The sequence below is a fragment of the Varanus komodoensis genome, unplaced genomic scaffold (assembly GCF_004798865.1).
Source record: "Varanus komodoensis strain SLA01 unplaced genomic scaffold, ASM479886v1 scaffold29_1, whole genome shotgun sequence".
In the NCBI taxonomy this organism is placed as follows: Eukaryota; Metazoa; Chordata; class Lepidosauria; order Squamata; family Varanidae; genus Varanus; species Varanus komodoensis.
The window spans coordinates 9,793,880-9,810,096 of record NW_025335759.1 but is presented as its reverse complement, the minus strand read 5'-3'; the positions used below and the strand labels follow the sequence as shown (position 1 = coordinate 9,810,096).

The following is a 16,217-nucleotide window of genomic DNA, read 5'->3' as shown; positions in this document are numbered from 1 at the left end:
CAAAATCTTCTGGTCTCCCTGTCCCTTTCCCTCTAAGTAAGCCTTTCCAGCCTGTTGGATAACAGTTCCCCTTGCTGGCGTTGGCACAACCAGTGGCCCGTTTCCCTTGGCTTCATTTCCTCTTCTCCTCTAAAATAAACACCTTTTCGGGACTGGGCACTACTTCTTTCCTCCCATTCTTCACCACACACCACTTGCTCTCCCATACAAAGAAGGATTGTAAACAAGCAAATTAACAGTTGCATATCCATTGTTTCATATAGTTTCTTGAGTATAAATTCGATATGAATGGATCTTAAACACTAAACGATCTATTCCACTGCATAACCTCTAGGTGGCACTCTGCTATAGTAGAAAAGTGCAAACACACAAGATGCGATTGCACTTTCGTTCTCTTTCACAATTAAATGCGAGATGTTCCCTGCTCTAAAAAAAAACCTACCGGAAGTGCTAGTTAGACACAGAAGTGAAACTGAAGGGTCAGAAGAGCATCTAAAGAACCTGTAAACAACTATGAAGATGGAATGACAACCACACAGTAATTGCTTCATGTAGAAAAGCCCTTTGTCACATTCCAGCATGGCCCAGAAATGAAACTCAGAGTGAACAGTGGGGTTCTCAAGGCCCGCCTTAAGTTCAGTGGGTAAAAACGGGCAACAAACTGAGGCAACAGAGGAAGGGAGCAAAATTCTGTGCTCAGTTGGATGTAGAGATGACCGTCGTATCTCAGGACCCTCCTTTCAGCACACATATCCCTCAAAGATCACAACGAAGATACAGGCAAACCCCTATTGCTTCCCATCAGAAAGTGCTACCTGTGTGCTCTTCTTGTAGTTCCAGCCGCGCCTTCTCCAGCTCCAGGGGCTTAGACATTCTTACTTCTACGAGAGGAAGAGAAAAGGGGGAGAGGAAGATGGGGATGAAAGCTGAGCCAGACTGCAAAGGTGTGCCAAGCACAGGGGTAGAAATTACTGCAGAACACCTAGAACCTAAGCACAGATACAAATGTAGTTGGCATTCAGCATCAAGAAAGCAGAATTTAAAAGCTGTGTGAAAGCTGAGACTGTCTGGTGTATCAGTCATCGCTCGTGCCTTCCTGCTATCTCAGCCAGAACACCAGAAGGTAATTTACCTTTTAGTGTGCAGGTGGGCAGAATACTCTGCATTTTCCCCAATTACCTTCTACAAGTAAAAAGAACAGTTGCTTACTGTTTTTTTCCATGAAAGCTGCACATTCAGAAAAGGGGCCTGGAACTTCCTCTGGAGGTTCAAGGCCCCCAAGTCCACATCCTTCCCACCCTGCCCCATGGCTGCACGGGCCTTCCTGCTTTGCCCCATGGCTACTTGAAGCTCAGGATGCCCGACTCCCTGTTTGCCCTGCACCTTCTCACAGCAGAAGTGTAGCAGTTGCTTTCACCTGTATACATGCAAAAAAATATAAATGTTCTGTGATTCACAAGGCCTCATAGGTTTCCTTTTTAAAAACCCACCAGCATGTGACTAGCCCTTATCATTTGCAAGGTATCTGATAGGTTTGGTGCCAGTGCCTTGCGATGATTTCAGTGCTGAGGGAGGCAGTTTTTTAGCATTCTCTCCCACACAATTTCCAGTCACATTCTCGGGACTCCACTATCTGCTGTCACTGGGGACCAAGCTGCCTGTGATGCCGTGTCACTTCGACTGTGCTCCTCTGTTTTGTGATACGCATCCCCCCAAATTCTCTCTCCTCGTGAGGTTTCTCTTCAGCCAACTCCTTCTCAAAAGAAAGCAGTTCTTCACACAATGCATAAATAATTCCAGAAATTTGCTCCGATGGAATGATGTATTGGTGGCTGATTTAGATAATTTTGAGAGGGAATCAGATAAATCCACGGAGAAGGATCAGTTCTGTCGGGTCCTACTGGTCGTGATAGTCAAATAGATCTTGCATGGCTGGGACAGTAGGCCCTGAACCTGTTTGCTGAAAGGGTAACAGCAGAGTAAGACTGCTTCTTCCCTGCCATGTTTGATGCCTCTCCTGAAGTCTTTGAGGTGCTGGACAAAACAGACCTTTGATATGATACACTAAGGCTCGGTTGTTGTCCTCACTACAACCTCCAACATGACCAAGATCTTATGCTGGGAAAATTTATCTTGCGCTCCCATCTTCTTGCTGGTTCCATGCCTAGAACCAGGCCGAGTTTGAGACAAGATGGAGACACTTCATATAATCAATTTTGTGCAAAGCACACTAGCTTAACTACTTGCCTACCTATAAAAATGGCAAACACGCTTAGAAAAGCATTTACACATCCCCATCTTCACCGTATAGAAATAGGATATCGCACCGTAAGTATTTAGTATTGAGAAAGGCTATTTTTTGCAAGGTGTTGTATGAAAATATCCTTACTTCTCCAACAGGCTAAATTTCTTCTCTCTAGCAGCTCACAAGAGCAAGTGAAACAGATGGTTCTGTGTGCCACAACCCCATTTCTCTGGGCTGGGGAACGAGAATAAGAAATAACGAAAACTTCCATAGGTTCTCAGCACCAAAACTGTCCATTCCAGCCCTGGCCCTCAAGTTCCAACAAACGGATCAGCCCAATCCAGACCACAGTGGACGTCCTGGCAGGAACGGGTGCTGTCAGACAAGGCACTCCAGTATAATAAATACGTCATTGCAGTATGGTCGTTTGAGCGTGATTTGGTTAAAATGCGGGGGAGGTCAGAGGGTGGGACTTCAGTATGGTATCACCCCATCTTCCCCCTGGCTTTTTCTCCCATACTTTCTCCCCAGTATTGTGGCTTGAGGAAGGGAAGATTGCTTGCTAATATAAGGCTCAGCCCCTAGAATATGTACGTTTGAACTGACTGAAGCAAATTCCCCCTCATCAGCACCCTCTGTGATGGCAAGCTTTAGTGAGAAGACTTCCACCGCTTTCTGTCCTTCACATTCATTGCCTCAGGAACTGCCTCATGGAAAAAGGATGGCCACTCGCTGGTTTGGGCCCAGTTCTGCCCCAGTCTGGCCATCCACCTCCTACCTGAACCAGACCAGCCAGCAATGGTGGGGAAGGGGGAAAAGAGCACCGTCTTTTTTCTAGGCTGCTGCCTCCATTTCCCCCACAAGTTCAGAGCTTTAACACAGGTTGCCCTCTTATTTGCATAAACTTAATGAGTCACACTCAATGAAATGGTGACCTGCTGAACTGAGCTAGACCTCAGCATGACAGCAGGGGACCAGGGGCCAAGAAAAATGAGGGGACCCCCACACAGGCCGAGTGTGGAAGGTCAGTGCTCCAGAGCGTGCAAGTCACATTTGTAACTACACATTAAACCAGCAACCAGCCCATTTCACTACACTCTGCGCAGTAAAATTCTCTTTTCCATTTGACAATATAAAAATGGATGCACTTCCGCAGAGGTGCTTTGCATCGCCCTGTCAAAGGCTGAGAAGAATGGTACTCTGTGCATGTGATCAGAAATGCGGAGAAGCCGCCAGGGAGGCAAATAAAAAGCCCCCCCCCCAGTATTTGAAAGGAGAGCCCCCCCTGCAAATGATCAAGCTACCCTGAGGTAAGCTCTCTCACCAGGGGTTGCCTGTAGGAATCGGCCAACTGGGAGACATCCTCTACTCCACCACATTTCCAGTGCCAAGAGGCGGGAAGGTGTGCCTTCAATTCTCCAGGCAACTGGCTTACCAAGTCGTTACTGGTATGTCATGGTACACCGTTCTCTGCGTTCTTCAGCTCTTCACCCAATGCACATGCCAGCCCCCACTTGGTCTGTTCCCATGCACTGAAAAGGACGGAAATTCCACCCTTTCACTGATGCTTGTTGCATTTTTATGCTGGCAGCTAAAGCGTTAACACTCGGGCAGCAGTGCAGGAGGTTGGCCAGGACTGCTTCCCCCATCCCTGGACTTCCATACCATGATAGACTAAACCAGCTGAATTCCTCTACCACACCCTTAGCAAAAGCACAAACGTCCTGCCGGACTGAGAGAGAGAGAGAGAGAGAGAGAGAGAGAGAGAGAGAGAGAGAGAGTCGCAAGCCTTCTCAGGAAACACTGAGGCGGCCACCCACCTCGTTCCTCCAGCCGACTCATAGACAAAGTTTCCCAGCTAGGCAGCAGTCCCTAGAGGATCGCTCCACCTCTGCTTCCTATCCTGCCCTCCAGCACCCTCCAAAATGCCCCACACTGACGGGAAGAAGAGCTTCTGCGTAACTAGTGGGACCTCCAGCCACAGCTCCATGCTCGGACCTGCAGGCGCAGCCAGCCGGGCCCCCGACTTAAGGACACTTAAGTCCATCCCACCTGCCCCCAGAGGTCACACTGGACAGTTCGGGACTCCCCCCACCCCAGGTTTTCTTATTTTTTCCCCGCACTTCTGCAAATCTTGGGGTGTTCATAAGCCTACTCTGACGGAGGATACTCTTTCGACCAGTAGAAGAAGTGATGTCGCGATGCGCTGTCCTCGTTTGAGGAGTGCCCGTCGTAAGGTTGGCCTCCTATTTCAATGGCTCAGACAAGCAGATGACATGCAGGTGAAGCATTGGCCACAAGTTCCCGTTTTGGTTCGGTTAGTCCACAAATAAAGGCACCAGAGTAACGTCAGGGGAGAAAGTTGACAACCCTATAAATAGGACGAGTGCTGATGATGGAGATGATTTCATTGCATAGACATCCTACCTTTTTCCTCATGTGAGGAACCCAAGGTGGTTTACGTAGTTCCATCGTATCCTCACAACAAGAACCTTGTGAAGGAGGTTGGGCTGAGAATAAGTTAGTGACTGGCTCAACGTCACCCCATGAGTTTCATGAAGGATGGGAACTCAGACCCCGATCTCCCAGGTCCCCAGACCAAGACTCCAGGCACAGCGGCCCTCATTGTTTCCATCCCCATAGTGTAAAAAGTGCATTCTCAGGGAAGACAGCAGCAACTAACAGATTAGAAACTTCTACAACTTCTGATAAAAGAGAAAGGAGACGGTACTTTTATGTGTAAGACATTGTCAAGCTAGTTCTGAGAAAGAATAGAAGCTAAAAGGGATTTTTCACAAGAGCCCTAAAACCACCTTTTAGACTCCCATGTCACTTCTGAATATTATTTATTTAGCAGACTTATTCGCCTAAGCCTCAGGGCGGCTTACAAATAAATATCCCTAATACTGTTGGCATAAAGCCAAAATTAGAATTTTGCTGCCATAATCCCTTTTCATTAGCATGTTTTTGATCTTCGTGTTGCTGCCGGCTTTTACTTTTTTACTTTTACTTCGCCTTTTTTTTGCTTTTATTCTGTTTTAAATTTGATTTTTAAATTACATTGTGCTGTGTTAACATATTTTATTTAAGTTTTGATCTGTGAATTTACCAAAATGATTTGGCTATTGGGTGGAACAGAAATGTTAATACATCAGTAAAATTGATGTAAAATTATGGAAAGCCAGTATGGCACAGAGGTTAACAGTGTTGGAATGGGACTCAGGGGATACAGGTTATTATTAATAATGCATTGCATTTATATCCCACCTTTCATTCTCTTACACAGAACCCAAAGCTGCTTGCAAAGTTCTCCCCATCTCCATTTTAGCCTCACAACAACAACCCTGTAAGGTAGGCTAGGCAGAGAGGCAGTCACCAGCCCAAAGTCACCCAGTGGGTGCCATGGCTAAGTGGGAACTAGAACCCAGTCAGACTCTCAACAAGGTTGTTGTGAGTATCAAAAGGAGGAGAGGACTGAGTGAGTTGCCTTGGATTCCTTGCAGTAAAAGGGATATAGATGTAATAAATAGTCTTCAAACATAGTGGAATTGCTTCAAAGCAACCCGTAGCACTCCAGCCGCTGCATGAATGCCTCTGGCCCACGCGTGAGACTCAGAGATGTTCTCAGAAAATGAAGATGGGGCGCTGCGGGCTGATGTTTTCCTCTGTGATGCTCCCAAGAAACAGAAGACAAAAAGGAAGTCTCCTGTCTGATAAGCTGGGGGAACCAGCAAGAAGAGCAGCAGGCAGCTGGTGTGGTTCTGTGAAATGGGTTTCTTTTGTTGCTGAAAGACAGGTTCAAACGAGCTTTTGGGTCTTGGGGTTCAGCCTGCAGGTCCACCTTCCATTCAGTCTTTTGCATAGGTTCACTGGCTTTTGCAAACAGCCGGTCCTCCCATGGCAGCCATTCTCTAGTGGCGTGCCTGGGACAGTTTCTCAAATTTCCAACTGCGTACGCAGGCGCAAAATGTTGCCTATCACTTTAGGCCATCGCTCTTCTCCGTGGGAGCTGCCCTTGACAAGCGCTCAGAAACTTCGACGGCAGCAAAAGGCATCCTCCTGGGCGCTGGAGGAGTTAAGTAATCGCGCATTGTGACATCAAGAGTGTGCCAGTGTAGCTGCGTGCCAGTGCTTTTCCTGGACTGATAAAAAGCCCCAGTATGGACCCAGCCCCAAAGCGTTTAGGGCCAAGAAAGAATACCTTTGCCTCTTCCAACCTGCCTCTTCTTTGAGGTCAGCGTCTAATTCGTGGGCACCAAGATCCTGTACTTCGCTTTTATTGTAAGACCATCGCAAGACTATCTGGTAGTGGACGGTATGGAGGAGTTTTAAATAAATAAGATCCTACCACTCGGAATGGCATTGTGCATTCTGAACGGATTCTGCACCCCAAGTGTCAGAGGAATGTCAGAAAAGCAAGCATGGAAGAACTACAAGTGATGACAATGACATCAGCCTCCAGTGAGGCAAGAAAAGACTTATCTGAAAGCGTTTGCCTACCAGTGGGACTAATTGTTTTATGGAAGACAGGGCTTTCTCAGTTGTGGCCCCACACTTCTGGAATTCTGAAATACGCAGAGCCCCACTCTTGCAGGTTTTTATGGGTTCTTCACCCATCCATGATCTTTTTCTAAAAACCTCTTTCTAATAAGGTTAACTATCATGCCACTGGTTTGCTTTGAAAAATCTGAAACAAGTTTTATTTGCTTTATTGTTGTTCTGCTGGGGAGGGTGACTGTTCCTCATCCAACTGTTCTTATTGCTATTTCATTGTAAATTTTATCATGATTATAGTTGAATTTGAGGATTGATTGTATTTCTATATGATCCTTCATTTAGGTGGAAGCCATCTAAAAGGTAATTTTAAAATGTCATAAAATAAATACATGCATAATGGAGGGCTGGGACTCACAGATGTGGTGCACCCTGACCTAAAGCGGACGAGAATAGCTGCACTACTCCTTTTTCTGCTTGTTAAAGATTTTTCTTAGACGGAGGAAGGAAAACATGCGAAGAGAAAAATGCACTAGGAGCAAATGACACTGGCAGAGAATGACGCAAAACTGTAGCAAGCGAAGGATTGCAAAAATGTAAGGATATAAAAAAATTAAAGAGTGGGGTTTCTTATACTGAAGTTCTTGAAATGACTCCTAAGACTGAACAGGTTCTGAAATACTGATTTAATAAATTAAGCCTGCAACTTTTGTCCTCAGCCCTGTTCGCCCTGCCTTTGACAGCAGCCTTGGCAGATGGGGAAACAGCAGATTAAGTTTTTCCCATCATTTCTTGCCATGCCCCAAACACTTCACCGGTTGAATGTCTGAGTCTCCGGCGGCTCTGATACAGACCCAGAAGCACTTAGTTCAAAGCCCGGAACCTGAGAGGGCTTCTGGGCACTCAAAGCTGAACAGACTTTCACAAAGTGCAGACTTGCTCAGGGTAGAACCTCATGGGTTGGAAAAACCCGCAGCTGTAGGATTTCTTCTTGTTGAGGCCACGGTACAAGACAGCTCTCTCTGGGGCTACTGGCAAATACAGCAGAACACAAGCAACTGGTTTCCCAGCCTCTCCCCCGCCCTCCAAACTGCTAGCCACCCTTTGCCGGCTTTCACTTCTGCTTCCCGCTTCCCTTTCACATTTTTAGATGTTTTAAAAACAGCCTCCAATTTACTGAAACCCTAGCTAAAAATGGATGCCCAGAAACCATTTTGCTGCTAGAGACACTGGTTTTCCTACCCACAGCAGCCAGTCCCACTGTGCTCCATTTGCTCTCAGAAGCATCCTGGGGAGGTGAAAGTTGGGATCAAGCAGCTGGGGGGGGGGGGCAGGTGGAGAGGAAGGCAGGGCTACAGTGCCTTTTGATTGTTTCCTAGGGACTGGTCTGCAGTCTTGTATGCCAGGCTGAGCAGACCAAAATCCTCCCTTCCAAACGACTATCAAAAGTAAAAAGCTCTTGTCTTCCTTTGCATCCTGTCATCCTACAGACGGCAAAGCAGCTGCAAAGCAACACACGCCGAACTCTAACAGTCAGGAGGCACCGTGCATCCATTCTGCCTTTTCTGCCTTGAAGGTTGTGTGTGAGTGTGACAGAAGATGCTGTAGAAAAACATGGGAGTTTGCCAGCTGAAGACAGGCTGCGGCGCTCTGTAAAGTTCTGTGAATGAGGAGAGGCAATCGCAGGACCAAATCTGTGTCTAGAAGCCCCTGACTAAGCTTAGTGCAATGTTCTCAGCCAGGGAGGGGCCGCCAAGGGACCAGAGCACAGGCTGCTCCTCTGCCTTTAGAAGAACCTTGTTCTGCAGAAAGCAGCAGCTGATGTTTTGCAAGTACGGGTATAAATTGAGCATGGCTGCACCGGTAAGCTGAAAAGCTGCTCAGCTAAGTTAGTGTTCCTAGTTATTTGACCAGCTTTTTTTCCTTATGTCTTTAAAAGCTAAGTGACATTCAGTGGGTGTTCCTTCCCAAAGACTTTCCTAAGATCATGGCATCCGGTCCCATCACTTCCTGCCAAATGGATAGGGAAGAAAAGGAGGTAGTGTCAGATTTTATTTTCCTGGGCTCCAAGATCACTGCAGACGGGGACTGCAACCAAGAAATTAAAAGACGCTTGCTCCTTGGGAGGAAAGCTATGGCAAATTTAGACAGCATACTAAAAAGCAGAGACATCGCCCTGCCAACAAAAGTGCGTATAGTCAAGGCTATGGTTTTCCCAGTTGCAATGTATGGCTGTGAAAGCTGGACCATAAGGAAGGCTGAGCGCAAAAGGATTGAGGCCTTTGAATTGTGGTGCTGGCGGAGACTCCTGTGAGTCCCCTGGACCGCAAAGCGATCAAACTGGTCAGTCCTAGAGGAGATCAACCTGACTGCTCTTTAGAAGGCCAGATACTGAAGATGAAACTCAAATACTTTGGCCACCTAACGAGAAGGAAGGACTCCCTGGAGAAGAGCCTGATGCTGGGAACGATTGACAGCAAAAGAAGAAGGGGGCGGCAGAGGATGAGGTGGCTGGATGGAGTCACTGGGCCAGTGGGTATGAGCTTGAGTGGTCTCCGGGTGATGGTGGAGGACAGGAAGGCCTGGAGGACTGTTGTCCATGGAGTCGGACACAACTAACAACAACAACTTTCTGCCTGGCAGACAGCTTTTGGGCAGATGTCCCTCTCCTGGTAACCTGTCCAGGCAGCTTTGGCTTTTGGGTGGTATAAATATGTAATCAAAGAAACGCAGTGAAACCCAGGTGCCCCCACACACCTGCTGCTCCCCCTGCATCTGCTGGGATTCTCTGCCCCATCCTATCCTTCCTGGCACTGACAGCCGCACGAGGCCAGGCTGGAAGCGCACCTCGCAGGTGCACAGACACGCAGGTATCATCGCCCGTGCCGAACGCCCTGCAGCGATCTCGTGCCAAATGGTCCTGCAGGTTTCTGATTTGCCACCAAGAGCTTTGAAACAGAAACAACAGCGGGAAGTTTCTGCGCAGCACGGTGAGCGGCAGCTCTGTGACTGCCTGGTGCGAGATGCGTTCAGCCGGTCCGGCAGAAAAGGAACCTCCCAGAAGAAACCCCTGTGTTTACAGGAGAGCTGGAAAGAGAGCAGTGGAAGGAAGAGGAGGGAAGGCACGTGCCTGTCCCGGGCCCTGGACTCGCGCGCCTGCTGCCGCTTACCTGCTGCCCACAGGCCTGAGTTCACCATGGCTATCGTTCCTCGGGAGGAGAGAGGGCATTGGAGAGTCCTGCCCTCCCGGACAGACGGCGCCTGTTCCAGAGAGGGGAAGAGCGAGTGGCGGGACCAGGAAGGGCCTCAGTGCTAGGGCCAGGTCTGGGGGAGTCCCCGCGCTGAAGAAGCAAGAACACTGAATGCGGCAGGAAGCAGCTGGGAGGAAGAAGCCATGGCAGGGCGTGTGTGGGGGAGTGCAGAACGCTGCAAGGGCTGGCATACGACGCACGCATGTGGCCGAGCGGGGCTGCTCTCCACGGCCACCCCTGCGGCCACAGGCGGCCACCCGTGGGGCTGCCGGGCCAAGAGCCCCAGCACACACGTGCCCAGAAGCCCCCCTGGGCTGAGCGTGAGGGGTCTGTACAAAGCAGACATTCCAGGGCATGAGCTCAGAGGAAGGCTTTCTTGCAGTTCACACCAAGTATGTAAATAGGATTGCAACCAGTTGTATCCTTTCGGCTCTGCTAGCTGAAAGCTCTAGCTCACTAAACAATTTATCCGCTGCCTTTTAAGGTAAATGCGCTCAAGGTCGTGTGCAAGACAGCAACCTATGTTCCCCTCCGCAGGGCATGTGCACCGTGCTTTGGAAACCCAGGGTGAGCAGCTCTCCTCCATAATGATGCCCATTGCTTAATCCCTTGCTGAACGGAGCAGGGCCTCCTCAGATACTCCCTTCCCTGCCTTCTTTCCAGCTGCACCAGTCCACCAAATCCTGCAGGCAGCTCCAGACCTCCTCTCCTCTCCACTCCACATCTCTTAATGAGCAGCAGCACTAATGAGCATCCACCATTGCTCACCCAGTGGAAGGAGCAGAGCAAGCCAGACTAGCAGCCTGGAGAGGAGAGAGGAGGACTTTGCCACCAGGCCTTAAGTTCCAGACCCCAATTTAGCATGATGTCCTCCATCCCTCGCCCCGTGCTGATTCTGAGCCCAAGAACAACACGTACAGGTCAATAAATAAATGTTCCATTGTGGAACTAGAAAGGGCAATAGCTGCACCGGAAATGCTGCAGCCTGTGGTCACTTTGGATAGTTCCAGATGAGGTTTTTACTGTGCGATTGCCCGGCCTCATTCATGGGCTTTCACAGAAGATCCCTAACGCCATTGCCTTCCACTTGCAACTGTGTTTCCCCACTGCTTTTCCTGTCTTTTTTCTTCCCACAAGGGGTACTTCCACAGGGCAGGTTCCTAGACAAGCCATCACAAGGCACCATGCAGCTATCTCATCTTTTCTTATGTCACCCATTTTGGGAGGAAAGAAGAAAGATGGAAGATGCAGAAAGGGAACGTGGGAAGGTTAGAAGGAGATAACATCATCTGGATGGGGACATGACACAAGCCTTGACTAGACATAGCTTTTGCATAATAAATACCTCGTGTGGAAGCAGCAGATGAGAAGGAAAATACGCATTCTCATTAGTGTTGAGAACTGACTGTCTAGCAGCATCCTTGGGCGGTGCTTACAACCTCTTTACACAGGCAAGCCTGAGAATTTACTCACTACTAGAGAGTTACTCACTACCAGACCAGAGATGAAGAACTTCTTTCAGCTCAAGGTCTGAATTTGATTTTAGAGAAAGCTCCCAGGGGCTGCAACCCCTCCTCAAAAGCTATGAGACCTGATTGTAACTGACTGTGCTGAGGGAAGGGCTCTCTGCTCATGCTCAAGGTCACTTTTCATCTTTCATGAACTGTAAAGCTGATCTCCAGCATCCAGCAAAGATTCTGGGGCTGAGCACCGAGTCTTTAAAGCCGGTAAACAGGCAGCGGGTGCCTGCAGACAAAGGATTTCTAGTGCTACCAGCCCAAAGAGATTCCACAGTCATTCCATCCTTCCCTCCTCAACCAATTTTTTGCAGGAAGAAAGGACAGAAAAGCAATCACCGGAGGGTTGCTAGCAGAATCGGATGTTGTCTGGACCACTTGTAAAATCCTATGAACGAAATCCCATACAAGCTCTAGCTGGCCACCACGAGCCTGCACTTTTGTCTGCAAGCCACTGGAGGGAAGCAGAGGGCCACCAATTCTCACACGCACCTGTGGCAATGTGGCCCACGACCTCCCGGAGACAACACAGATGCACCAGAAGTCTCCTATGCAGAAGAACCGTCACATTCCCCCTCGGCAGCTTCAAACACGTGCATAGGCATCTGCTCTGAATACTACTCCACAGAGCCTCACAGGAGAGCCAGAGGTGCACAGAGGTTCTTGCAGCTGGGCACATTCCCGGTGGATGCACGGCCTGTGGGGGAAGGCCAGATTTCATGCAGGGAGCGTGAGTTGCTGCCCCTAACATGTCTGAAGCAGCAAGCTGCGTGCACACACACGAACACACGGAGTGGGAAGAGGGAGCATCTGTAACTGGGATCTGTACTGAACTCTGGACAAAATTTGACCATGGTACACAGTAACTTGTAGCACCCCACAAAGATCTATGTTCTCAGTCAACTAAAGTAAAACATAGACTGCCCAGAAAATGATGCACAGCCTTCTTCATTTCGGCTGAGACTCATGGGGTGCAGGAGAGTTACACACACACACCATAGGTAAAAATGCAAGTAAATAGGGAGGAGGGTAGGAATCACACACACAAAATTAACACATTACCAAAGCTAGCAGAGGATAATGCAGTGGGAACTAAAGCACATTGCCTGCAAGCAGAACGTCTCAGGCCCTGCACTCAGCATCTCCAAGGTTCTCCTAGAGCCTGAGCCTACCTTATCTTGGAAGCTAAGCAGGATCCGCCCTGGTCAGAATTTGGATGGGAGACTTGAGTCCTGCATTGAGCAGGGGGTTGGGCTTCTAGACCCTTCCCAACTGAGTTCTGCAGGAACCTCTGCTAGCCGGAGAGGACAACACCAGATTCTATGGACTCCCTATAAAGCAAATTTTCACTTAGTGGGGCCCAGCACTTTGATCCATTCTGTAGCCCCAAACGGGTGATCCAGCCTCAGTTCCTTATCTGTAAAATGGGACTATCAGAACTCTGCCTCACAGGTGTTTTATGAACACAGAGCTGCAAAACAGTTTTGTATGTTTAAAAGTGCTACACAGCTCCTGAGCAGCTTAACCGAGAAAAGATGCCAGTGCTGTTCTGCGCATCTTTTATGAAACAAGAACAAAACTAGGTGGTAACAGCACCATCCTTAACATGTTTACCTGGATCTTTAACGGGACTCAATCTAATATGACCTGCTAATACGACTCAAGGCTTATGATTGCAGCCCAGATTCTCAGATGCTACATGGAGACGTGGGCCATGGTTTAATTCTCGGAGAAAAAGTTCCAGCATGAATTTTAAAATCAGGCTTTGCAGCAAAGATTATCTACAAGCTCCTCTCAGGATCGTTGCATCCATAGCTGCCGGAGGCAGAGAAGGGCAGCAGAAGACACGGTGCCAGGGAAGCGCTGGCCTGAGATGCCAAGCAGAAGCCTGGAAGATGTGGGCCAGTCCCGGGTGGCGCTCCTTCCCCCAAGGTGGCGCCCATGGGCTGCTCCGAGCGCTCTTGCACCTGCATCTCCTGGCCACCGCAGGTCTGGGACGGTGGCTCCAGACCAGACCTCCAGAGTGCCTAAGGCAACAACTGCGTACCAGGAGCCTCTCGGTTGGCCTCGGGATGGGAGGAGAGCCGCAGGTTGAAACTGCGGGGACCTCCTCAGCGCTGCTGTGACGAAGGTGGGAGGAGCAGGCGGCAGCCATACCCCCTCCCCACGCCTCACACGCACAAACACCCCCCCCCCGGTGCCGCCCATGAGGAACCTGTGGCTAGAATAGCAATGGACCTGCAGGTCAGCAGCGATGAGCAGGAGCTGAGCTGCCCTGCCCGGTCCTGTCTCCCTGTTCCCGCGGCTGGCTGAGGCGGGCGGTAATGAGAGGAGACGGCCGGTGTCGCGGGCGCTCCCCCGGGGCTGTGGTTATTGTATGTGACGCGCCGGCTCCATCGCGCTGCTCATATTTCTCCCCCGATCAATACTTTTGACTCCCTACAAGACAATAATCGCTTGTCCGCGGCCGCCAGTCGATCAAATACATTATTAGAGTGTGCTCCCGGGGGAGCAAGGAGCAGGGCGGGCGGGGGAGGGGAGCAGCAGGCGGGGGGGAGGTGGGGGAACCTGGCAGGTTGGGGGGGCCAGTGGCAGAAGGCAGGACAAGTTTGCATTGGGGTGGTGGAGGAGGGAACGTAGTGTTCGATACTACTTCCTTGGCTTGGGAGGAAAAATGGCCACTCTTTGGCTCCATGTTCGCCGGAGCACCTCACGGACCATGCCCTCATTCAAGGACTAGATGCGCAGTAAAGGGGAAGGCAAAACTTTCCGGAGAAGTTTTGGTAGCTGTGGCAAACTTCTGAGTTCCCCCCGAATTTCTCAGACAACTCACCTGAAACGTCTCCAGATTTCCAGACGTTTTTGCTTTCGTTCAAGTCCACCGATGAATTCTGAACATGCAAAGGCCTCCTGAGAAATTTCACCCATCCCATCAAAAGTCTTCCAACTTCCCTCGGATATTTCATCACGCAGGAAAACCGATGTTTGCTGCAAAGTTTCCTTCAGGTGAGATTTCGGTGGCAGCAAGGCTGAACAGTTAATGTTTGGCCATCCTGCCAAACCCGAGTTTAGCATGAGTCGAATCAGCCACAACAAGCCTCAGGCTAGGATGTTCTGCCCCTTCCCCTCTCCTCCGGACAGATCCCAAAGAGCATAAAAGTTCCTGTTTCCCTCTTAAGTGCAAATTAGCAAGTCATACAAATGCTAAACATTAGTTAATCTTTACTATAGGTTTATTGAAAGAAGCCAGCTTTCAAAAGCATGGTTTGAAGTTGGCTCATTTCCACTAACCGTGGTCAAGATTATCCACAGTTTGCTTGGTTCAGACATTTCCAGATGCTTTGCATGTAGGAAGTCTCATATCCCGTTCCCAGCATCGATAGTAAGAAGGAACCCAGGTGCCAATAGTGTCATAGACCCTTTACCTAGGAACCCACAAATATGCTTCAAAGTTTTATAGTACAGGGCTAGAAGAACAAAAAAAAAGGGAGTTCAACGCAGAACATCATCACAGTAACGCAGTAATATATTTAAATTAGCAGATGACAACGGCCTTTAGTGTTCAAATAAACAGAACGTGATGGAGTAACAGGCAGTGGTCTTACCTGAGTCACACCATTGGCCCATGTACCTTAATATTTCCGTAAGCCTCCCAAGGGTCATTTTGGCTAATGGGCAGGCTAGAAAGTTAATAAATAATAATAAATAAATATTGTAAAGACTCTCCAGGGTTTCAAAGAGGATCTTTGAGATGTCAGCAACTGAACCTTCAAACATAGGCTCCAGCCCTAAGCTACAAACCCTCCCTTAGGGCGTTCACCTAACTACCTGGCTGTGTCTTTACCTGCTTTAACATTTCTTCAGGTTGCTCCACAGGACCTCTTTACAATGGGGTGGTTACTCTTCCTTACACATCTTCACAGTTAAGGAAGCCATGGTGGCCTATGGCCTCGTCTAGCAGGCTATTCCCCACAGTGGGAAACCCGCGAGATGAGCACAGGGCCGATAGCCTTCGTTCGCGGCTGGTCCCCAACTACCGGCCCTCTGCCATTGATCCTTGAGGTTGTACACACACGACGGGCAGCCAGGTTTGCATCATCTTCCATGAAGTCATCTGAACCCCATTTAAGGCCATCTAAGCTGATGAGTGGGGCCACATCTCATGGCAGTGGGCCAGTTCGCCCACTGTCGATTACTGGCAAACACCGCTGTGAACACGCAGGGGCTGCCAGAGATGGCGGTACCATCTGAATCCAGGCGGCAAGGTTGACGGAGGGTTAAACAACCCTTGCATAACCCCCTAAAAGCTGCAGGTTATGTGAGGGTTAATTAACCCACAGTGGACTGCTGTATCATCTGAACCAGGTCATGAAATCCACAGTTTAACTGTGGATTCTGTGCCTTTTATTTATCCTAAGTGTACAACAATTCAGATGGAAGGGTTTTAGTGTCAAGAGGAAGCCCCCTCCACTTTCTCCATAATATGCACCACTAGGTGGTCCTCCTCTTCTGCTCCCACCTTTCTAAGCTAAAGACTGTCTTAAACATTCAGCTGCCTCAGCCCGTACAGCTTTGAGATTGCCGTACTCTGCACCTTTTTGGCTTGTGTGAATACGGCGGCAGGGGCAGCAACCAGACCGCCGTAAACAGGAAGACAGCTAGTAAATAAATAATTTTTTAAAATCTGTTATGTTCTGCTAAAAATGGGAG

General features: G+C 49.1%; 1 protein-coding gene across 1 annotated transcript in view; it reads right to left on the bottom strand.

Moving 5' to 3' along the window:
- The window catches only part of POU2F2 (POU class 2 homeobox 2), a 28,006-nt gene extending 17,917 nt beyond the window's left edge, over positions 1-10,089 (bottom strand). Inside the window, exons 1-2 of the mRNA XM_044435082.1 lie at positions 9,910-10,089; positions 816-881 (exon numbers count right to left, since the gene is read on the bottom strand). Coding sequence (XP_044291017.1) covers positions 816-881; positions 9,910-9,937 — 94 coding nt within the window. The 5' untranslated portion in view covers positions 9,938-10,089. The remainder of the gene's footprint in view (positions 1-815; positions 882-9,909) is intronic.
- Positions 10,090-16,217: the final 6,128 nt, after the last annotated feature.